Raw genomic sequence first — 26085 nt, forward strand, 5'->3', positions numbered from 1 at the left:
AAAATCAGGCTTCAAATAAGCATAGATAGGGAAATAACATTCCAGATAGAACTATCAGGAGTAAATGTAGATACAAGAAAATATAATATTAATTCTATTCTAGTTTGATGAAAGCAGTGATTCTCACATCTATCTATGCTTTGGAAATAGCTGGAGAGATGTCTTTTTAAAAAATATAGCTTGTAGGGACACCTGGGTAGCTCAGTGGGTTAAGCCAATGCCTTCGGCTCAGGTCATGATCCCAGGGTCCTGGGATTGAGTCCCGCATTGGGCTCCTTGCTCAGCAGGGAGCCTGCTTCTCTCTGTGCCTCTGCCTGCCATTCTGCCTGCTTTTGCGCTCACTCTCTCTCTCTCTGACAAATAAATAAATAAAATCTTAAAATATATATATATATATATATATATATATATATATATATAGCTTGTCAAGCTTACTCACCAGAGATTCAAATTTGGGAAAATATATATAATTTTTTTTAATTCCACAGGCAATTCTATTAGGTTTCTAAACTTAGGGACTAGAGTAGTTGATAATATCAGAGGAATGGTAAGAAAGGCAAGATTGACTTAGAGGATTTAGTTCTAGGCTAAGAAAACTATATTGATTTCAGGAAACAGAAAAGTGACCATAAAGTATTTGTTAGGATAACACATATGAAATGAAGAATATTAGGAATCAGAAAAGTCATTTTGGAAAACTTGGCCAACATGTGTAAGTAAGACTGACCAGTGTGAGAAAATTGGGTGAAGAGGGCTTGAAGAGAAAGTAAAAGAAGGAACATAGACCAGAGAAAAGCTTGTTAGAAAAATGATAGATGAAGATGATAGATAGATGATACATCGATGATACATAAATAAATAGAACTGTATTTATTTGCACATATTTGTTATAACATTGTTGATGCACATAAATATTTTATTGATCACACTTCTCAGTTCATATACATTAGTGGCTTATTTCTTAAAAGGATTCATTAATTTCTACTGTGAAAATGTTAGATGCAGAGACACATGTTGAAGAAGCCTGGTAAAGAAGGTTTCCAGGTGGAAATTCCAAATTCCCCAAGTAATCATCTACTCTGCTTAGAAAAAGGAGTTGCCTATGCTATTAATGAAATAAAGATTCTTTATCTTTTAAGAGAATATTTAAGTTCTATCTCTTAACATATTTCAAATTATGTAACACAGTGTTATCCACCATAGTCACCAGGTTATTATACATTAGATCCTGAGAACTTATTCATCTTATAGCTGAACGTTTGTGCACTTTCAACACCTCTCCTTATTTCCTCCAATCCCAGCCTCTCTCTGGCAACCACTTTTCTTCTCTGTCTGGGTTTGACATTTTTTTTTTTTTTTTTTTTTTTTTTTAAGATTTCACGTTTAAGTGGTACCATGCAGTATTTGTCTTTCTCTGTCTAACTTATCTGAGCTTAATGCCCTCAAAGTTCATGTTGTCACAAACAACAGTATTTCCTTCTTTCTCGGGGCTGGTAATTATGTATGGGAGATCATTTTGAACCAAAGTTTAACAGTCTGCACACCTTTATTACTTTTTAACTAATCATGAAAGCTCCTCTGTTTGGAGGTGGGGGAAAAATCAATATTCCATTAAATAATTCCTCTTGACTCCACAGATTAGACATGGCTTTTAGGCACACACCTCAGAGGGATCACTTCATTCCAGATTCAATTCTCACCATTGCAGGGACAAACAGTTTCCCCAGATTCTCAAGAACTGTTTTGTTCTTGCTTGGGAAGAGGCAGAGACTTCTGAAGAAAAATAAACCAAGATGATGTATAAAGCAAAATACAAACATGCACATACACACACCATGATGATCTGAAGAAATGAAGTATTGAACTAGACAAACAAAATTCATGCCCAAAGGAAAAAAAAAAGATAAAGGAGCAAATTTTTACTTGCTGTGGGGGAAAAACATTAAAATTAGGATAATGGTGATTGTGATTGAAGAAGAGGGTGCAGTTTTAAAAAGTGTAGTTAAATAGGCCTCATTGAGAAAATGGCATTTTCTCAATGACATAAACACCTAAAGAATGACACCTAAAGAAACTGAGGAATGAATTGTGTGAAGTCTAGGAAAAGAGAGTGCTAGGAAGAGGAACAAAGTTTTTGAGGAAAAATAAGGTCAGTGTAACTACATCAGAGTAGTCAAGGGTAAGGATGGAATAAGATAAAGGTAAAAAGAGGGCATGGCTCATATGGTGCTGAAGCATTATGGTGTTAAAAATGAAAAAAAAAAAAAAAAAAAAAAAGGTTTACAGGGAACAGAATATCCAGTTCAGTTGATCATTACATCCTTACTCTCTCTAGAGGTTACTTAGGCAGTCAAATTATGACTACAGTTTACTTAATAGATAGAACAGTAGGGGAATAAAAAGCTCCTAAAGTAGAGTGCCTGGTGGCTCAGCTGGTTAAGTGACTGCCTTAAGCTCAGGTCATGATCCCAGGGTCCTAGGATCAAGTCCCATATCAGGTTCTCCCTACTCTGTGGGAAGCCGGCTTCACCCTCTGCCTGCCACTCCCCCTGCCTGTGCGCTCTTTCTCTGAGTCAAATAAATAAATAAATAAAGTCTTTTAAAAAAAGCTCCTAAGGTAATGTTGATGATGTTTCTCTAGTAAAATTGAAACATTCTTGCCTTCTCTACAGAGGATAACATCTTCTGTCAAGTCTCCTGTCTCTAAATAGCACTAGATACATCCTGTCCAATTCCTTTTATCGTTTAGTCCTTGTCCCACACTTTTCTGGTAAATTGACCATCTCTCTCTTTTTTTTTTTAATCATTTTTTAAAAATTATTTTCAGCATAACAGTATTCATTGTTTTTGTACCACACCCAGTGCTCCATGCAGTCCGTGCCCTCTCTAATACCCACCACCTGGTTCCCCCAACCTCCCACCCCCCCACCTCTTCAAACCCTTCAGATTGTTTTTCAGAGTTCATAGCCTCTCATTGTTCACCTCCCCTTCCAATTTCCTCCAACTGCCTTCTCCTAACTCCCCATGTCCTCCATGCTATTTGTTATGCTCCACAAATAAGTGAAATCATATGATAATTGACACTCTCTGCTTGACTTATTTCACTCAGCATAATCTCTTCCAGTCCCGTCCATGTTGCTACAAAAGTTGGGTATTCATCCTTTCTGATGGAGGCATAATACTCCATAGTGTATATGGACCATCTCTTTTTAACTGAAATTTTCATCACTGATTCTGCCAGCATTCTACATAGTCCTACAGACACTTTTACTCATCTTATTAATTAGAATAATAATGCCTCTGGAAACATCAAAATCACTCATTGATACAATATAGTTGTAATTTTTGTCAAGAAAAGATAGTAATTATGTGTTCACCTTGGTCATGGAGTATGAATGAGAAATATACCTGTGTAACATGAGCCACAGAGCCAGAGATTAGGAAAGGGGGTCCTTTTTTGTTTTTATTCTTAATAGTCTGATGTGCACTATTATGATTGCTCAATCCATATTCTGAACCTAAATTCTGATGGTCCTTTTAAAACAGCTGTGGATTTGAGCAATTTATACATATTACTTTTATAGCATTATTAATATCCAAAGTTCTATTTGGGTAATAACATTTACGGTAAAAAATAAATAAATAAATAAGTTACCATTACATAATAGGATTTTGACTTGAAAACTGACAGTTTACAAAGAGAATTTCCAAAAACATTCTTTGCATTTGAAGCCTCATTTGCAATAAATCACAGACTCCCAGTGTGATTGCTCTAAATAACATCCATTTGAATAGATAGTTCTACAAATGATATGAAAATTAGTTAAGTTACAATATCACTTTGTAAAATGGCTGCCTATCTGCCAATAGCCTTGTCCTCCCCAACTTTTTTGCTGGTATGCAGACAAATGCTGAGATACCTAATTCTTTTAAACTATTTATCTGAATTTTCTTGGGTTCCTCTTCACCATGACCATCGAAGCTTTCTTCATCCTCTTTCTCAGATATAGGCTCAATTACTTCTATTTCTTAAATGCCTGAAGCACTCATTTTGGTCTGTCATTAGGACAGATGCCATACTGTTACATATTAGGATGTGGTATGATGGTATCACATAGTAGCTAGCAGCATGTGCTCTGCCATTTACTAGCCATGAGATCTTGTGCTTTATTTTCTTATTCTATAAAATGGGAAGAGCAATTTTCATGTCAGAAAACTATTGTAAAGCTTAAATGAGTTAATCTATATACGTTCTCAACAGTACCGGGCATATAGTAAGGTCTTCAAGTATCAGTTATTATTATTATTATCATTATTATTATTTTCTTCATTGTCATAAACTTGTTTATAATCTCCTCTTTATTTCCAACTAGTTTATTTATAACTATCTGTTTTAAGCATTATAATAGCTTCGTATTTAATAAGCTTATCCTTATTCTCAACTAAACATTATGTTAAAAGATAAACTGAAGCATATTAAAAATTTTAAGATTTTACTTAATTCACAAAAATTGAGTCAAATGGGGCAGCATCCAATCTAATACATAGACTGGAGCTCCAAGGAGCTGTGCAAAATGACTTTTATAGCCTGAAGGGAGCAGGGACAAGGAAGATACACTAGACAAAAAAGGCAGATTGGTTATTGCAGTCATTTGGGGCTGGCAGGGGTCTATCAGGCAGACTACCTAACTGGTGCTGATCAGGGGATTCTTGACTGACTGGTTTAAGATTCCATTTCTGGGAGAGCTGAAACTGTAATTAAGTCTTGGTTTGGTGACGTGGGGCTTGCATAAGATACTATTTTGGGTCTGTTTTCTTGTTTTTAATGGTATCTATTGTATTACTCAGCATAGTAATTTATGCACATATCATAGCAGCTGCGGAATAGTCCACATGATTCGAATCCCAATCTGCTTTTATGGCCTGTGTGATTTGAAAACATTATTTAAACTCTCCAAACCTTTGTTTATTTACCAGTGAGTTAGACTTAGTATTACCTACCTCCAGGATAGATGACCATTAACTAAGATAATATATGTAAAGTCTTCAGCACAAGGCGTGGTGTGCCAGTTGATGGTAGCTAGATGCTCAGTACAGATGGACGCAATAACAGAGGGATTATTCTAACCATTTTTACCATGTCTCTCTACTTCTTCCTAATATTTCTCACATGTAAAACCTGAAATACAATCTAGCTTCCCATTAAGCTTTGTTTTTGTGGTTCTCCAGATGTTTTCTATCTATAAATATTACCTCTGACATCACATTTCTGGATTAACAGGGTCACTGTCTTTTCTTGCTTTGTTTTGTTTTTCCCTTTTCTGTTTGGTACCCCTAGTTGAGCACAGAGGTAGTACATGGTCGGTGCTTAATAAGTATTTAAAACTTAGCCTTTGAAGACACCAGGTATTTTGCCAAAATTAGGTTGCATTTAGAAATGTCAGTCAGCGCATTAATAGACTCACCAAGACCAAAGTTAGAAAAATTCAAACTCTTTCTTAACTCCTATAAGTGAGAAATATTTGACTGTCAAGAATCATTATTTAAAAAAAAAAAAAACTGAAAAAAATCTTGAATTAGTGTTTACAGTGCCAAATTAATATAATTGATTACTTCACTAACATTCTCAATTAGCAATTGCTTGCACTAAAGACAAATTTCTAAAGCAGATTAAGCTTGTGCTTTGTTTTTCTCATTTACATTAAATTAGTAGTATGAGAGTTTATAGACCTCTAAACATGTTTAACCTTGAAAAAATGTTTTCTTTTGCTACAATGTGTCAAGTTACCTTTATGGGGAAGGACCCTTGATTTTTTTGGTGTTTACCATAATGATTAAACTTTGGAGTTTTACATTTAAATGGTCTCATGTTTTGTCTTGTCTCTTCTATTGTAGGCATTGATTGTGAAGTAAATATAGATGAATGTCTATCAGATCCCTGTCTCCATGATGGAACTTGTATTGATGGCATCAATCATTATGCCTGTGACTGCAAGAGTGGATTTTTTGGAACACGCTGTGAAAAAAATGCAAATGATTGCCTCTCAAATCCTTGTCTATATGGAAGGTAACTATTTTTATTTTTCTATTATTAAATCAGAAAGTAAATTTAACTCAATATTTAAGAATTAATTGCAAGGGAAAGTTGATAAAGATAATTTTAATTATGCTCTTTCATAAAACGAGAGCTAAGTACAGTTAAGATGACAGATGCTGCCTGTTCCACTTAATGCCATGTACTGATACATTATCTCTGTCCTTTTATTTCTGCTCATTAGCATAAAGTAATTTTCAATAAATGTGGATTAATTGGACTTTAATATACTTAAAGGTAACTGCTCACAGTAATAGAAGTAGCTGGTAAGATGATGAGACATTCTATTATTTGCTCTGTGAAGGGATAATACCACACACTTAGAATTTAAAATGTCCCTAAGTAGACTGGCTCTCTCATCCCCATGTACATGTAAGGTATTTTTTTACTGTATTTATGGAATTATATAATAACTCTCCTGCTCATGGATAGAATATTAGTTCATGCAAATTTAGACCCTAGATATTTCTAGGAGATGCAGGCAAGGAAGAATGGTTCATAGATTCACAAGCCTTTCTCTGCAGCATTATTTTTCTTTTCTAGCCCTGCCACTGACTTTGTAAGCAGGGGAGAGAGGATGAGGATGGTAGCTCATTGCAGTGCAATTTGGCCTTAGCTGACTTCAGTTCCCAACATAAACTCTAGATGTACTTTTTATCTTTAGAACTTTTCTTTCTTTACATTGCCATGGGGAAGATGGCAAAAATTAAAATTGATCTGTTCTTTCAGTCCAGTCACCTTGAAGGATAAGAAGCAGGAACAGACTTTGCCTTCTATTGCTCATGGGAATGTATGTTTTTTCCCTTAACTGGAAAAGAAAAATTTTAAATAGTGAAACTCCTTTGAAATTATGCTTTACTGTCTTACTTATTTAAAAATGTAATTCTGTGTTTCAGATGTATAGATCTCGTTAGCGAGTATCAATGTTCATTTGTTGCAGAATGGACTAGCTCAAGATGTGAGATCAAGATTAATGTAAGTTTGATAATTTTTATTAAATTTGAAGTAATTCAGAAGAAAAAACCAAAGTACTCTTTATAGGTTTCAGAGTCATTTCTTCAGCAGTTATTGATGATTTAACTGCTCTCTCACCTTTCTTCTTTGGAGTTTCTCAGCTACTCCAAACAGAACTAAAATCATAGCTTCTTTTCATTTTTCCTCCTCTGTGTCTTGCTATCAACAATTTCTGCAATCTGGATCCCTCATTAATTAAGTCCTGGAAGTGATTATTGTCAAAAGAAGGCTCAAAAGGCTTATATTTTGCCATCTGCCTCCCCCTTTCTGGTCTTAGGACATACAGGTGTCTGTGGATGTTTAGGGATGAGAGGACATTAAATTGATTCAGATATCACAAGAACATAAATACTGGCTATAAGTGCCAAGAGGTGGGTACATGTAAAGAACACCAACACCTATAATACTTTCGTAATCTTTTTTGAGTCTTCAGGAGTCTGCAATGTGATTGACACATGGCATTTTATGTGGGATGCCTAATTAGTTGAGAAATGTCAGTTACTTGAAGTTTGAGACCATAATTTGGAGATGAGAATCTTGTGAGCCTTCCTGAATAATAGGACATTCTTCCAAATCATTCCTCTCACATGGTAAAAGAAGAAAGTATTGTGACTCAAAAGAGCCTCTAATATTGTGATACTATGGATATTTTATTTAAATCCTTTGCCTCTCCCTTGGCCATAAAATAAAGCTATAATAATTTCTACATCACACAGTCATTGGTGTGATAATGCACATATGACATGGTGGGTATTCAGTAAATGGTCCTTTCAGAGGGAGTGTTGGGATGGTTAAATGCATTAAGGAGAAACAGGACTGAATCACTGTCTTGCTATTTAGTTTCTATGTGTTCTTGGATAAATTATTTATATTCTGAAATCATATTTTAGCTATTCAATGAGGGCAGTCATCAACTCTTGGGTTGTTGGTTGTTGTGAGGATTAAATTAGATAATGCATGTAAAACAATTAACACATTTTCTGACACATTATTTTTTAAACTTAATTATTTATTGCTGTTACATTGATTTGGTTCTAGAGAGTGAGGCCATACTTGATGTGGAAAAGGAAGTGTCATAATTAATAAATTCCCTGGTAAGAATGGACAAGGCATCTATCTTGTTTGCACTGTTATACATATTGCCTGTGGCAATCTCTAAAACCCTATCTCTTGGTAGTATAAATATAGCATTCTTCTTCAGAATTAAACATATAGGTAAATAAATATTTTCTTTTATATAGAGAGTTGTATATATTCATACACACATACATGCAATATTGTGAGAACAATTATTAAAATTCTACCTATGTACTTCTAGATTTCTTCCTTATATCTTTTATTTTTTTATCTTTTTTACACCCATGCAATACATGCTCCATGCAATACATGCCCTCCTTAATACCCACCATTAGGCTCACCCAAGCCCCTACCTTCCTCACCTCCAAAACCCTCAGTTTGTTTCTCAAAGTCCACAGTCTGTCGTGGTTCGTCTCCCCCTCCAATTTCCCCCAACTCACTTCTCCTCTCCTTCTCTCAATGTCCTCCATGTTATTCCTTATGCTCCACAAGTAAGTGAAAGCATATGATAATTGACTCTCTCTGCTTGATGTATTTCACTTAGCATAATATCCTCCAGTCCCATCCATGCTGTTGCAAAAGTTGGGTATTCATCCTTTTTGATGGAGGCATAATATCCCATTGTATATATGGACCATATCTTCTTTATCCATTCATCTGTTGAAGGGCATTTTGGCTCTTTCTGCAGTTTGGCAACTGTGGTCATTGCTGCTATGAACATTGGGGTACAGATGGTCCTTCTTTTCGCTACATCTGTATCTTTGTATCTGTATCTGTATTTGTACATCTGTATCTTTGGGGTAATTACCCAGTAGTGCAATTGCATAGGGTCATAGAGTAGCTCTATTTTTAATTTCTTAAGGAATCTCCACACTGTTTTCCAAAGTGGCTGCAACAACTTGCATTCCCACCAACCGTGTAAGAGGGTTCCCCTTTCTCCACATCCTCTCCAACACTTGTTGTTTACTGTCTTGTTGATTTTGACCATTCTAACTGGTGGAAGGTGGTATCTCAAAGTGGTTTTGATTTTAATTTCCCTGATAGCTAATGATGATGAACATTTTTTCATGTGTCTGTTAGACACTTGTAGGTCTTCTTTGGAGAAGAAGTCTGTTCATGTCTTCTGCCATTTTTGGACGTGATTATCTGTTTTGTGTGTGTTGAGTTTGAGGAGTTCTTTATAGATCTTGGATATAAGCCCTTTGTCTGTAGTGTCATTTTCAAATATCTTCTCCCACTCCATGGGCTGCCTCTTTGTTTTGCTGACTGTTTCCTTTGCTGTGCAGAAGCTTTTGATCTTGATGAAGTCCCAAAAGGTCATTTTCGCTTTTGTTTCCCTTGCCTTTGGAGATGTGTCTTGAAGGAAGTTGCTGTGGCCAATGTCGAAGAGGTTACTGCCTATGTTCTTCTCTAGAATTTTGATAGATTCCTGCCTCATGATGAGGTCTTCTATCCATTTCGAGTTTATCTTTGTGTATGGTGTAAAGGAATACTCAAGTTTCATTTTTCTATACATAGATGTCCAATTTTCCCAGCACCATTTATTGAAGAGACTATCTTCACTGTACATTTTTTCCTGCTTTGTCAAAGATTATTTGACCATAGAGTTGAGGGTTCATATCTGGGCTCTCTACTCTGTTCCACTGGTCTATGTGTCTGTTTTTGTACTAGTACCATGCTGTCTTGGTAATCACAGCTTTGTAATAAAGTTTGAAATCAGGCAACGTGTTGCTCCCAGTTTTGTTTTTCTTTTTCAACATTTCCTTGGCAATTCAGGGTCTCTTCTGGTTCCATACAATTTTAGGATTCTTTGTTCCAGCACTTTGAAAAATGCCAGTGGAATTTTGATTGGTATGGCATTGAAAGTATAGATGGCTCTAGGCAGTATAGACATTTTAACAATGTTTATTCTTCCAATCCATGAGCATGGAATGTTTTTCCATCTTTTTATGTCTTCTTCAATTTCTTTCTTGAGTGTTCTGTAGTTCCTCGAGTACAGATCCTTTACCTCTTTGGTTAGGTTTATTCCCAGGTATCTTATGGTTCTTAGTGCTATAATTACTAGAATCAATTCTCTAATTTCCCTTTCTATATTTTCATTGTTAGTGTATAAGAAAACAACTGATTTCTGTACATTGATTTTTGTATCCTGCCACATTACTATTTTTATTTTACTTTATTTTATTTTATTAATTAATTAATTTATTTATTTATTTTTATTTTATTTTAACATAAAACTGTACTCATTACCTCCTTATTAAATGACTTTTTGTTTCACTTAGTGTATCTTAGGAACCATTGCATTGTAATACAAAGAGTCTTGACTCATTCCTTTTACTTATTTATGTCCATTAGGGCATTTTATTTTCATGTATGTATTACATACCTAGAAAAAGAATTGGATTTTCCCTCCTGTATTTTCATTTTGCTTCTTCATGGTCTTTGATACCAGCTGTTGTTGATTACAGTGAAACCAAACTGATGGGACAGAAGCAGATTATTTTTCCATGTTTTTAGATCTTTGAGTTGTACCTCAAATCTGAGGTGGTCATTCCACACTTGTTTAACCTTTCCATGAGGTTAACAACAATTTCCAAGCTCTTTGATTATCAGTGATTTCAAATTCACCAAAGTAACCATGCTTCATCATTATAGTTAGAAACCAGACGATGACTTTGGACTATGGCCTATTAAGAACCTAGAGTTTGTCTCTCTTTTCAGATCATTAATGCTCTTGAGAGCATCTGCCAGGACATTCATGTGCACCATTACGATGGCACAAAAAGACTGTAGAGAGAACCTAACGCATTCCTTTTAATAGCTACATTTTCCAGATGAGTGTTGAAGAACCTCACTTAGGGGCACCTGAGTGGCTCAATCAGTTAAGCATCTGACTCTTTATTTTAGCTCAGGTCTTTATAAGACTTGTAAAATGTGAGATTTTTGTATTTTTTGTATTTTTTTATTAAGTTCAATTAGGCAACATATAATATATCATTAGTTTTTGATGTAGCATTCAATGATTCATTAGTTGTGTATAATACCCAATGCTGATTGGATCACATGCTCTCCTTAATGCCCATCACCAGGGGAATGTTAAAAAGAAAACCAAACCTGTGCCATCACAGTGCCTGACTTCAAGCTATATTATAAAGCTGTGATCACCAGGACAGTATGGTACTGGCATAAAAACAGACACATAGATCAATGGAACAGAATGAAGAGCCCAGAAATGGATGCTCAACTCTATGGTCAACTAATCTTCAACAAAGCAGGAAAGACTATCCAATGGAAAAATAAAACAGTTTCTTAAATGAATAGTTCTGGGAAAATTGGACAGCCACATGCAGAAGAATGAAACTGGACTGTTCTCTTACACCATATTTTTTGTATTTTTCTTTACTTTTTTCTTTCTGACACTGGGCTTTCCATCTCTCCTTAGAAAGTCTTTTCATGCAGCAATATTTAAATTATTTTCTTATATTCTGATCTATAATTTTAGGATTGATAACACTTTTAGAACTTTAATCCACAGTGAATATATTATTATGATTGATATAAAGTAGGGGAAATGAATTTTCTAAGAATTTTTGTCAAAGGCTCTGTCATTTATTGATTCCAGTTGCCTTATTTTTCATGCACTAAGTTCCTATATATGGGTCAGTTTAGGATTATCTGTTCTGTTCTTCTGCTTTTTAAAATTTCATGCTGTCATCTATATTAATTACAGTTCAACAATTTTTTTTTTTAAGTGTTCTTTTCACTAGTACATTAAGTACATTCTAAATGTAATTTTGGTCATTTTGCAAATACTGAATATTTTTTATCTATGAGAAACAGAAATAAAATAGTTTTCAGAAATACCTCCTGCTTACCAGTTCTAATGGAGATATCAATATAGATGTAAATGTGTTTGTTACTTAGCTGACCTATTTATCGTAACTTCCTCTGTTTTGCAATGCCCTAATAATAGTCTCTGCAGGGCATTCATAGATCAATGTCTTTTTTTTCTAAGATTTTACTTATTTATTTGAGAGTGAGAAAGCACAAGCTGGGGGTGGGAGAGGGCAGAGGGAGATGCAGACTCCACACTGAGAAGGGAGGCTGACATGGGTCTCCGTCCCAGGACCCCAAGATCATGATCTGAGCCCAAAGCAGATGCTTAACTGACTGAGCCACCCAGCCAGCCCTGAATCTGTCTTTCTAGGTTAAAGAGCAGTGGAAAACCATGCACAGTACTGATGGAAAAAAACACTCAAGTCAGTATGGGGCAGAGTGATAAATCTGATGTTCCTTGGCAAGTGAGACAGCAAAGTTTGTATTAGGATTTGAGGGGAGAAACCACAAGCAAACTTGTTTTGTTTCTGTTTTTGTTTTATTTTCCTTGCTTGTTTTTCAAAGATTTATTTATTTATTTACTTGAGAGAGAGAGAGAGAGAAAGCAGGGGGAGGATCAGGAAAGAAGCAGACTCCCCGCTAAGCACAAAGCCCAAATGGGGTTCCATCTCAGGACCTGAGATCCTGACCTGAGCAGAAATCAAGAGAGATGCTTAACCAAATGAGGCATCAGGCATTCGTTTCATGAATTTAGCACAGTGTTTAATTTCAACCCTGATGTACTTTTCCTTCTTATATTTGATTAATTTGTGCATTTCAGGCTATTTCTAAGACAGTGGTTTTGTTTTCTTGTATTTCAGTGGCTTTCTTTCTTGGAAGTATGTCAGACACATTTTTAATAGAGAAAAAATAATATTTACTACAGAAATCCCAACTTGGGCATTTCATAATCTTGTTTGATTTGTTGAAATAGCAAATTAAACAAGTGTATTTTCTCTATATCAAAACATCATAAAGCAGATTAAATTGAGTATCAAATAAAATCTTCTTCCTTCTTTAACCATGTAAGAAAGAAAGAAAATGGCAAATGAAAATTATATTGAAAGTAAAATGTAGAGATATTTAGGCTTTACCATATACATTGTCATATTCCACAGCCAAGAGACTCCTTTGAGAGAGAGAAATCAAGATGTGGTGGTAAATGAGCCCCAAGGTGGAATTCAGGGCATTTTTGTCTATGTGGTTTTATTCTGGTATCATCTTGCTATAAGATATTGGTGAAGTCAGTAACATCCTTGGGCTTGGTTTTTGTTTTCGTTTTGTTTTGTTTTGTTTTGTTTTAGTAAAATAACATTGTTGGACTAGATTTTTGCTACTCAGTGTTTGGTATGTGGACTATCAGCATCAGGATCACCTGAGGGTTTGTTAGAAATGGATAAACTCAGGCCTCACATCAAACCTTTTGAATTTAAATCTGCAGTTTAACAAGGTGCCCAGAGTATCCATAGGCAATTCAAGGCTTAGGAACAGTAGACCACATTAGTAGTTTTTATTCAGAGCTACATAAAATTGGAGAAATTCTGTGAAGTTTAATAAGTCTTTGCATTGGGTAAGGTAAGGCTGTAATGTGTACCATGTTCTGTTTCCACCTTCAGATAGAACAGTTTCATGATTATCTGTTTAACATATTCTGTTTCTCCAAAATCTTATTTGAAAAAAGTACCCCAGTACTTTAAAAAACAGTGGTATGAGAAAGAAAACACATGATTCCATGACAGAAATGCTATGATAAAGAGGATCTCAAGTAATAACTTTCTATTCTTCTGGGAAGTTCAGAGATCATAGAGCAACTCTGCATTGAAACTACACAACTCAGATGGAGCACAACTATCAGAGATAATTGGCACATTGACTAGCCAGTCTGTACTTTTGCTCTAACTAAGCAGTGAACAATGACTACATCCCTGCTGTGTTACTTTTACTCTTCTATAGATTTCCTGGCATGGCATTTTTAATGCAAGATGATTGGACATAGCGCTGGGGTATATGTTAATTGTCTAGATTCCCCTGGTCTGCAAAAATACTCTTAGCTTCTTTCTCTTTCTCTAAACACCCAGCCTTTTATTCTCATTTTCTGAAGTTAAATTAGTAAATTCTTCTTGGAAGTCACTTTATTATATTTAAATAGGGTATAGCAAAGTAATATAAATGATGAACAGAAGGAAAGGTATCAGCCTTATGTTTTGCGCCAGGAAAGACCAAGAATTTTAAATGAATATTTGATTTTTTTCTAAAAAGAAATTGCTTTTGTATTTTCCATTAAGCCTGCTAATTAATTTAATAAAAGATTCTTGTAAACCCTAGAGACAGAACTTTTGGCAGTCTAAAAACGATCCCTTTCTTCCCATGGGAGATATAATTCAATTAGTTTATGTAATGCTTTCTAATAAATCATTCTATGTATAACCAGCTGTAGGCCTAAGAGGAAAACACATTGTTTCCATGTCATTCCCTATGGAATTCTGCATTTACATTCCACGAAAATAACTGCAGTACCTGCACTAAGTCTACTCAGTGCCCTTGGTTATCCTTAAGGAGTTTACGTTTTTAGAAAAGGTAAAACAAATATCCAAATGGCATTCATTTATAAAAACATACATTTAACTGTATCACTTGGGTGAGTGTAAAAGGTCACCATCTGGGTTCTAAGCGTAGCATGACTTGAGTTTTATAGTCAAGGGCACAATCCATTTCTTATTGAAAAAAGATACTAATTAAACTCTCTGGTGATTTTGACAAATCCTTAATTTTTCATGTGACAAATGATATGAATGCAGTGGCTTCACGTTAGCCTTTTCTGTGTGAGTTTTTATTGTTATGTTAAAATTTCTTAAAAGTCACTGTTTATAAGCATAAATGTCAACCATTGATAGCTTTAAAAAATATCACTTTACAGAGTAAAATGTAAAAAAAAAATCTCATGTTTATATATGTAATTATCTTTGAAGATTTAGTAACTTAGACTCCAGAGTGCAAATGATTCATACTTTTGTATATCCATTAACAAATATTGTGTAGACAACATGTTAAGAATATACAAAAATGGTTTACTAGTGATGTCATAAAATTCCATAAATTATTTCTCATAATTATACAGTGCAAACCTTTTCAGAGTTAACATTACCTTGAAAAATGATGTCATACCTTGTTTGAAGCACCATGCTTTGTGTTTTCCAGAATATAAGCACATATGTAATATCTAAAATATAAATTTGGGGTACCTGGGTGGCTCAGTGGGTTAAAGCCTCTGCCTTCGGCTCAGGTCATGATCCCAGAGTCCTGGGATCGAGCCCTGCATTGGGCTTTCTGCTCAGCAGGGAGTCTGCTTCCCCCCTCTCTCTCTCTGCCTGTCTCTCTGCCTACTTGTGATCTCTGTCTGTCAAATAAATAAAAATCTTAAAAAAATAAAATATAAACTTAAGAAACATATGGCATGATATGGCAAATATACTAAAAAAACTCATTTTCTGTTCTAGCTGAATGGCTGAGATAGAGGCTGGCAAGGCCCTTGACCATCATAGTATAAAGGGAAATAAGATAACATTTACTGAGCAGCTGTTATGTCCCAGGAACAGGGCTAATTACTTTATATTTATTATTTTATTTAATTCTCATGGGAACCTGTGTGAAGTGGATGAAATTATTGCCATTTTACACATAAATGCACCAACAATAAATAAATTACCAAAATACCATTTATTTAATAAGTGGGTAAAAGTAGTAGACAAGTATAAAAATACTCAAATGCTTCAAAAGTAATACAGACATTATCTAAGTTCCTCTGACTCCACAAATTCCCTGTATTTCTGGGACTATAGGATGAAGAAATACTAGACACAAATTTGGACAATTGGGAAAAGTGGCTAATTAAAAGATTCTGATCAGACACACAATAAAACTGTGGACCAAAATGGTAACATACGAGGCACCTGACTTTCCCTCCTGCCGTGGATGTGCTGAGTGTACAAAACAATGCATGCAGCAGTTTCCCTTGGGAGAAATCCAGAAACTACTACACATTGGGCAACTGAGAAAATACTCACAATGAAATGGGTCAGAAAGGTTGAGACACACTCTCACCATAAATCCCACTCTTGCACAGTGCTATACATTCAGGAAGAAATCCCTAACTTCTAGCTTCTCCCTGAGAAATGATGGGTTTGGACCCCACACCTAGCATCCCAAATTTTAAGAATATATAAATCTAGAGCTTTTATATATATATTCAAAGTTAAGTTGTTAGCAGGGACATGCTAGTACAGAAAAACAGCTGCATTTCTATACACCAACAATGAACTAATAGAGAAATTAAGAAAACAATCCCATTTATAATAACACCAAAAAGAATAAAATATTTAGGAATAACCTTGACCAAGTAGGAGGTGAAAGATCTGTATACTTAACACTATAAAATACTGATAAAAGATGATTAAAGAAGTTACCAAAAAAATGGAAAGAAAGAAACAAAAGATATTTCCTAGTCTTGGATGGAAGAAATAATATTATTAAAATGTCCATACTTCCTAAAGGAATTTATATCCAATTTATATTTATATAAATTTTTATATTTATATATATAAATAATATATATCTATATATAAATATAAATGTATATATGAATATATTTATATAAATTTATATCCAATTTCTATCCAATTGGATTTAATACTACCCTTATCAAAATTCCAAAGGCATTTTCCACAGAACTAGAAAAAAAAATCTTAATATTTATATGGAATCACAGAGGACTCCAAACAGCCAAAGCAATCTTGAGAAAGGAAAACGAGCTGGAGGTATTACGCTTCCTGATTTTAATCTATATTCAAAGCTGTAGTAATCAAAGAGTCTGGCTTGGCATAAAAACAGAAATATAGAATAATGGAACATAATAAAGAGCCCAGAAATCTATGCAAATAGGGTAAATTAATTTATGACAAAGGACTGAGGAAAGGACAGTATCTTCAATAAATGGTGTTGGAAAAACTGATAGCCACATGCAAAATAATGACTCTGGACTTCTTTCTTACATCATCATGAAACCAACTCAAAATGGATTAGAGACTTGAATGTAAGACCTGAAACCTTAAAACTCCTAGAAGACATAGCTGGTAAGCTCCTTGGCAATAATTTTTGGGTTTGACACCAAAGGCAAAAGCAAAGAAAGCAAAAAAAAAAAAATAAAAAGGCCTACATAAAACTTAAAAAGCTTCTGCATAGCAAAGGAAACCATTAGCAAAATGAAAAGCTACCTAGGGAATGGGAGAAAATATTCACAACCACATATCTAATAAGAGATTAATATCCAAAATATATAAGGAACTCATGCAACTTAATAGCAAAACAAACAAAAACCCCAAACTCAATTTAAAAAATGGGCAGAAGGCTTGAATAGACATTTTTACAGTGAAGCTATACAAATGACCAATAAATATTTGGTGATGAACATCACTAATCATCAGGAAAATGTAAATCAAAACCACAGTGAGATATTTGTCCCATGCCTGTTAGGATGTCTGTTAGCAAAAGCACAAGAGTATAACAGATGTTGGCAAGGATGTGGAAAAAAGGAAACCCAAATGTACAGTCATGGGGGCAATATAAATTGGTAATCACAGTGGAAAGCACTATAGAGCTTCCTCAAAAAATTAAAATAACTACCAAACAATCCAGTAATCACACTTCTGATTAAATAGTCAAAGGAAATTAAACCATTACCTTGAAGAATTATCCGTAGTTCCATGTTTACTGCAGCATTATTAACAATAGCCAAGGCACAGAAAACAACTCTGAATTGAGCTAGATATCTGCCAGAGAAGTCTGAACACCCATGAAATCAGACTGAGATACAAGATTCTACACTTCTGGATCTCTGTGGAGGCAGAGGATGATCAGTGCAGAGGTACAAAGGAGTTGGGAGTGCGTGGACAGATATCAGAGGATAAACAGAAGAGGGAGGGAGCCACCAGAAGCAAGCCATTGGAAAGTAATGCCCCAATGAGAAAGTGCCCTGTGCTTGGGGACCAGCAATAGCTTGGAGACTGGTGACTGTGAGATGGAAGAGACTGATAAAAGCACTCAAACAGAATAAAGGGACTTAATGGACAATAGCTGGGACCGGGTGCTACAGGTGTGGACCTAAGCCCATGGTCCCAGGATGGCTGCAGCTACCACCTCACTGCACCTGAGAGGACCTGGCATGGGCTCAAATCAGCAGTCCCTGGGGCTGGGCTGCCACAGTCAACACAGCTGCCTCCACTGCTGCCAGGGTTAAGGGCACCCAGGGTGGGCTCAAGTCAGCAGTTCCTGGGGCTGGTGGCAGCAGCTGCTACCACAGCTGCCGCTGCCTCCAACAGGACTGAGAGGACCTGGCATGGACTTCAGTCAGTGATCCCGGAATGGCAGCAGCAACTGGGACCAGGCTTGCCCGGACCAGTATCCCTCATGGTTTTGGTGGCACAGGGGTACATCCAGGGCCTCAGACAACCACTGAGAGGGTGGCTGGGGGGTGCCATGAATGGCCTGTGTGAGGCTTCGGTGTTCAACGGAGTTTGCAGAGGGGGGTGTCTGTGTGTTCTGGACCATTCAGAGAAGAGCAGAGTGCAGCTTCTCTCTGAGGTGGAGGTCTGGATGTGACAGTTTACTTTGGTCTGACCCTCCAAAAAGGCATGAAAGTTGCCAGAGAACAAAAACCTCCAGAGAACAAAAGCCTGAAAAACTGGTTTCCACGAAGCCCAGCCCCCTTGATAGCCCACAGGGCAACTCCACCTAAGCAGGATTGACTGAAAAACAATGCAGCAAGCCTTTCCCCCAGGAGACAAACCAAAAGAACAAGAGGAAAACAACCATAAGGACCCCATAAAACTGTAAAACCCCAACACCAGGAGAAAACAGTATATTAAGCTCCCAGTATTGCCTCATAGCCTTTATATTTCTTAGATACTTTTCTCTCTCTCTCTCTCTTTTTTTTAAAATTCTTTCTCATGATTCTTTTTTTTTTTTTACCTACTTACCATTTCAACTAGAAGTTTAATACAATATATTCCATAGTAACTTTTCAACTTGAACTTTTTCATACATATACCTTTTTCTCTTTTACTTTTGTTTACATATATATAGATATAAGCTTCAATGTAGTTCTTTTTTCCTATTCAATACTACCTTTATATATAGACCAGTTTTAATTTCCCTGTATCTTTGGAAAGTTGAGCCCTCTAATAAAAACAACAATATATACACCCAGGAAGAACTGAAATACCCTTCCTCACTCACATCAAGGGATTATAACCACCTTCCCATCACCCCCTCCCCTTTTTTATTTTGTGGTTGTTTTTTTTTTTTTTTCCTTTTTCTTCTGTCTTTCTGTTTGTTTGTTTTTGTTTTTATACTTTATAAATCTTATTCTGGGTGCTCATTTTGGCCGGCTTTTTTTTTTCTCTTTTCTTGGTATTTTTGTTTGTTTTTGTTTTGTACTTTATAAATTTTACTTTCAGGGCTCATTTTGGCTGTTTTTTTTGTTTTTTTCTTTCTTTTTGATGGTGACTTCCATTTGTGCCCACACTTCCCAGGATGCACCTTGCCTGGATAGTGGCTGATATTTTCACCTATAGATCCCCTCAACCACAACTCAACAAAGTGATAAGGAGGAGGGATTCCCAACAAAGAAGAGACCCAGAGACAATGGCCTCTTCAGCAGATCTACTGCATAGGGATCTAAGCAAGATATCAGAAATAGACTTCAAGGTAGTAGTTAATGAAGACAATAGTCAGGTTGGAGAAAACTATCAATGGCAACATAGATTCTCTAAGGGAAAAAGTGAGAGAAAATCTGGCAGAACTTAAAAATGCTATCAATGAGATCCAATCTAGTTTAGATATTCTGACAGAGTAAATGAGGCAGGAGATTGAATTAGTTATCTAGAAAACAAAATGATAGAAGAGAAGGATCAGGAGGAGGTCTGGAACAAACAGCTTAGAATCCATGAAAACAGAATTAGAGAAATAAATGATGCCACGAAACGTTCCGATGTCAGAATTATTGGGATCCCTGAGGGGGTTCAGATAGAGGACTAGTAGATGTATTTGACAAAATCCTAATTGAAAATTTCCCTAATCTGGCAAATGAAATGAGTAATCATATCCTAGAGGCAGAGAGGACACTCCCTAAGATCAGTGAGGGTAGACCAAACCCCCGGCATGTGGTAGTGAAACTCGTGAATCATAGAACCAAGAGAACCATTTTAAGGGCAAGTAAGGGGAAGAGATTCCTTATGTACAGAGGGAAGGATATCAGAATAACGTCAGACCTGTCCACAGAGACCTGAAAAGCCAGATTGGGCTGACAAGACATATTAAGAGCACTAATAAGAAGAACATGGAGCCAAGAATTCTTTATCTGGAAAGGCTGCCATTCAGAATAGATGGAGAGATAAGAAGCTTCCAGGACCAGAAGAAACTGAAAGAATATGTGACCATTAAGCTGGCCTTGCAAGAAATATTAGCGGGGGGTGGGGGAGGGTTTTCTATAAAAGGAGAAATACCCCAAGAGTGATAAAAAAACAAAGATATACAGAGACAATCCATAGAAACAAGGACTTCACAGGCAACATGATGACAATAAAATCTTATCTGTCAATAATCACTCTCAACGTGAACAACCTAAATGCTCCCATAAAATGGCACAGGGTTGCAGATTGGATAAAAAGACAGGACCCATCCATATGCATCTACAAGAGTCACATTTTGAACCTAAAGATACATCCAGACTGAAAGTGAAGGGATGGAGAACCAGCTTTCAAGCCAACTGACCACAAAAGAAAGCTGGGGTAGCAATTCTCATATCAGACAATTTAGATTTTAAGCTAAAGATTGTAGTTAAAGATACAGAAAGACACTATAACATTCTTAAAGGGTCTATCCAACAAGAAGATCTAACAATTGTAAATATATATGCCCCCAACGTGAGAACAGCCAACTACATAAGCCAACTATTAACCAAAATAAGGAGACATATTGATAATAATCTGTTCATTGTAGGGGATCTTAACACTACACTCTCAGCAACAGACAGGTCAACTAAGCAGAGTATCAATGAAGAAATAAGAGCCTTGAATGGCACACTGGACTAGATGGACCTCATAGATATACACAGAACATTCCACCTTAAAAAAAACAGAACAATCATTCTTCTTGAGCACACATGGAACTTTCTCCAGAATAGACCACATACTCAGTCACAAGTCAAGTCTAAACTGATACCAAAAGATTGACATTATTTCCTGCATATTCTCAGACCACATGCTTTGAAATGGGAATTCAATCACAAGAAAAAGATTGGAAGAAATTTAAACACTTGGAAGTAAAGACCATCTCTCTCAACAAAGTTTGGGTCACTCAGGAAATCAAGAAACTTAAACAATTCATGGAAACCAATAAGAATGAAGACCCATTGGTTCAAAACCTATGGGATATGGCAAAGGCAGTCCTAAGGGGGAATATATAGCCATTCAAGCCTTACTACTCAAAAACAAAAATAAAAACAAAACAAAAAATAAAAGAACAAAATAAACAAACTCTCTTTATACCTTAAAGAACTGGAGAATCAACAACACATTAAGCCTACCCCATGCATGAGAAGGGAAATGATTAAGATTAGAGCAGAGATAAATGAATTATAAAGCAGAGAAACAATAGAACACATCAATGAATCTGGAATCTTGTTCTTTGAAAGAATTAATAAGATAGATGAACCACTGACCAGACTAATCCAAAAGAAAAGAGAAAGGACCCAAATTAATAAAATTATGAATGAAAGGGGAGAGATCACAGCTAACACCAAGGAAATAGAAACAATCATCAGAAATTATTTTCAACAGCTATATGCCAATAAGTTAAGCAACCTAGAAGAAAAGGATGCATTCCTGGAAACCTATGAACTTCCAAGACTAAACAGGAAGAAATTGACCACCTGAATAGACCAATAGCTAGTAATGAGATTGAAGCAGTGATCAAAAATCTCCCAAAAAACAAGAGTCCAGGACCTGATGGATTCCCTGGGGAATTCTCCCAAACATTCAAAGAAGAAATAATACCTATTCTCCTGATGCTGTTTCAAAAAACAGAAACAGAAGGAAAACTTCCAGACTCTTTCTATGAGGCCAGCAGTACCTTGATCCTCAAACCAGCCAAAGACCCCATCAAAAAGGAGAATTTCAGACCAATATCCCTGACAAATATGGATGCCAAGATTCTCAACAAGATCCTAGCTAATAAGATCCAACAGTACATTAAAAAGATTATCCACCATAACCAGGTGGGATTTATCCCTGGGATGCAAGGGTGATTAAACATTCACATATCAATCAGTGTGACAGAACAAATTAATAATAGAAGAGAGGAGAACCACATGGTCCTTTCAATTGATGCAGAAAAAGCATCTGACAAAATATAGCATCCTTTCCTGATTGAAACTCTTCAGAGTATAAGGATAGAGAGACCATTCCTCAATTTCATAAAATCCATCTCTGAAAAACCCACAGCAAATATCATTCTCAATGGGGAAAAGCTGAGAGACTTTCCTTTAAGATCAGGAACATGACAAGGATGCCCACTCTTGCCACTATTGTTCATCATAGTACTAGAAGTCCTAGCAACAACAATCAGACAACAACAACAAAAATAAATAAAAAATAAAAGGTATTCAAGTTGGCAAAGAAGAAGTCAGGATACTTTGTGTGGAAAACCCAAAGGCTCCACCCCAAAATTACTAGAACTCAGACAGCAATTCAGTAATGTGGCAGGATACAAAATTAATGCAGAGAAACCAGTTGCTTTCTTATACACTAACAATGAAACTATAGAAAGGGAAATTAGAGAATGAATTCCATTTACAATGGCACCAAAAACCATAAAATATCTTGGAATAAACCTAACTAAAGCAGTAAAAGATCTATACTCCAGGAACTACAGAACACTCATCAAAGAAATTGAAGAAGACACAAAAAGATGGGAAAACATTCCATGTTCATGGATCAGAAGAATAAACATTGTCAAAATGTCTTTGCTTCCCAGAGCAATCTATACTTTCAATGCTATCCCGATCAAAATACCATCAGCATTTTCCAAAGTGCTGCAACAAAAATCCTAAAATTTGTATGGAACCAGAAGAGACCCCAAATCACCAAGGAAATGTTGAAAAAGAAAAACAAAGTTGGAGGCATCATGTTGCCTGATTTCAAGCTTTATTACAAAGCTGTGATCACCAAGACAGCATGCAACTGGCACAACAACAGACATAGACCAATGGAATATAGTAGACAACCCATATATGGACCCCCAACTCTATTGCCAAAGAATCTTCAGCAAAGCAGGAAAAAATATACAGTGGAAAAGAGAGTCTTCAATAAATGGTGTTCGGAAAATTGGACAGCTGTATACAGAAAAATGAAACTCAACCATTCTCTTACACCATACACAAAGATAAACCCTAAATGGACAAAAGACCTCAGTGTGAGATAGGAATCCATCAGAATCCTAGAGGAGAACATAGGCAGTAACCTCTTCAACACTGGCCCTGGCAACTTCAAGACACATCTCTAAAGGCAAGGGAAACAAAAAAATGAAAATGAACTTTTGGGACTTTGTCAGGATCAAAAGCTTCTGCACAGCAAAGGAAACAGTCAACAAAACAAAAAGGCAGCCCATGGAATGGGAGAAGATATTCACAAATGACACTACAGACAAAGGGCTGATACTCAAGATCTATGAAGAACTCCTCAAACTCAACACACACAAAACAGATAATCATGTCAAAAAAATGGGCAGAAGACATGAACAGACTTCTTCTCCAAAGAAGACATGCAAATGGCTAACAGACACGTGAAAAAATGTTCATCATCATTAGCCATCAGGGAGATTCAAATCAAAACCACCCTGAGATACAACCTTACACCAAGTAGAATGGCCAAAATTAACTTGGCAAGGAGCAACAAATGTTGAAGAGGATGTGGTGAAAGGGGAACCCTCTTACACTATTGGTGGGAATGCAAGTTGGTGCAGCCACTTTGGAAAAGTGTGGAGATTCCATAAGAAATTAAAAATAGAGCTATCCTATGGCCCTGCAATTACACTACTGGGTATTTACCCCAAAGATATAGATGTAGTGAAAAGAAGGGCCATCTGTACCCCAATGTTCATAGCAGCAATGGCCACAATAGCCAAACTGTGGAAAGAGTCAAGATGCCCTTCAACAGACAAATGGATAAAGAAGATGTGGTCTACATACATATAATGAAATATCACTCAGCCATCAGAAATGATGAATACCCAACTTTTGCATCAACATGAATGGGACTGGAGGAGATTATGCTGAGTGAAATACGTCAAGTATAGAAAGTCGATTATCATAGGGTTTCATTTATTTGTGGAACATAAGGAATAGCATGGAGGATGTTAGAAGGAAGGGGAATATGAAGGGAGAGAAATCAGCGGGGGAGACGAACCATGAGAAACTGTGGACTCCAAGAAACAAACTGAGGGTTTTAGAGGGGAGGGGGTTGGGGGATGGGTTAGCTTGATGATGGGCATTAAGGAGGGCATATATTGCATGGGAGCCCTGGGTGTTATATGTAAACAATGAATCTTGGAACACTACATCAAAAACTAATGACATACTGTATGGTGACTAACATAACATAAAAAAAAAAAGAAAGGAAGAAAATGTGGCATATATACATACAGTGGAATATTATAAGTATACTTAAGGGTCAGTGAATTCCTGATATTATACACATAGGATTTGCATTAGCACCATTATTAGGGTGTTTAGGGGGGAAGGTGTTCACTGCCATGATACATGTTTTAGTAACGTTTAAAAAGGTTTAAAAAAAAAAAAGGTGTTTTTTTTTTCTGAAAAATTAACATAAGACACTTGACAGAGTATTTCTGGTGATAAGAAATAAAAATCATTTATTACTAGAAACATTTCAGTTACTAGGGGAAGGGAATATAAAATAAACTTGCATATTGATTTCTCAGAAAATTTTAAATAAAGTATAATTTTAATAAAATTGTTAGTCATACCACTAGTAATCAAATTTGATTCTCTCTTTCTTAATTTAGAACTGTACATCAATTCCTTGCATAAAAGAAGACTCCTGTGAGAAATCAGTCCATGACTTTACTTGGATTTGCCCAAGTGGATACACTGGTGCATATTGTGAAATAAATATTGACAGTCATGCTAAGCCTGAACTGAATTTGGTCCTCTGGCTTAATGGATGGATTTGTGTTGATGGATCTGGACACAAGTTTTACTGCAGGTCAGTATTTATTTACCCATGATTAACCAAATATATATTTAGGAAAGCATATAAACATCTGAGTAGTGATGCAGTCTGAAAAGTAGATACTAAGTTGTTGTTTTTTTTTTAAAGACTTTATTTATTTAACAGAAAGATCACAAGTAGGCAGAGAGGCAGGCAGAGAGAGAGAGAGGAGCAGGCTCCCTACTGAACAGGGAGCCCAATGCGGGGCTCGATCCCAGGACCCTGAGATCATGACCTGAGCCGAAGGCAGAGGCTTTAACCCACTGAGCCACCCAGGCACCCTAGATACTAAGTTTTTAAGTAAGTTTTCATCTTAAAGAAAGTTAAATCACAAATTTTAACCCAACAATTCTAAGAAAGCATTATTTTTATGTTTTTTCCAAATGCCATATATTCATATAAATCCCATGTTGGACTTCCAAATTTAATCAACTCTCATTTTATAATTGCTTCATATCACCGATCTGTCCCAAAATTGGATTCCTATTCCTTTTCTTAAATATTACAACACATGAATGATACATAGATCATTCATATTTATAATATACTTCTTATAGAGATTCATTAGTCTTCCTGCTGTCCTTATAATTCTAAGATCTTAACAACTGAAAAAATTTCATTTACTAAGATTTATAAAAATAAATTTATGTGTCACTGTATTTTTGAACCAACAAAGGGCTG

The 26085-nt window shown here is 35.9% G+C and overlaps 1 protein-coding gene across 1 annotated transcript in view; it reads left to right on the plus strand.

Annotated features, from left to right (window-relative positions):
- The window catches only part of LOC111152227 (eyes shut homolog (Drosophila)), a 1631332-nt gene that overhangs the window by 603739 nt on the left and 1001508 nt on the right, over nucleotides 1–26085 (plus strand). Inside the window, 3 exon segments of the mRNA XM_022510634.1 lie at nucleotides 5896–6067; nucleotides 6991–7069; nucleotides 25199–25398. Of these exon segments, the coding sequence (XP_022366342.1) occupies nucleotides 5896–6067; nucleotides 6991–7069; nucleotides 25199–25398 (451 nt within the window).

Source organism: Enhydra lutris, unplaced genomic scaffold (genome assembly GCF_002288905.1).
Source record: "Enhydra lutris kenyoni isolate GAN:26980312 unplaced genomic scaffold, ASM228890v2 scaffoldscaffold28, whole genome shotgun sequence".
Lineage (NCBI taxonomy): Eukaryota > Metazoa > Chordata > Mammalia > Carnivora > Mustelidae > Enhydra > Enhydra lutris.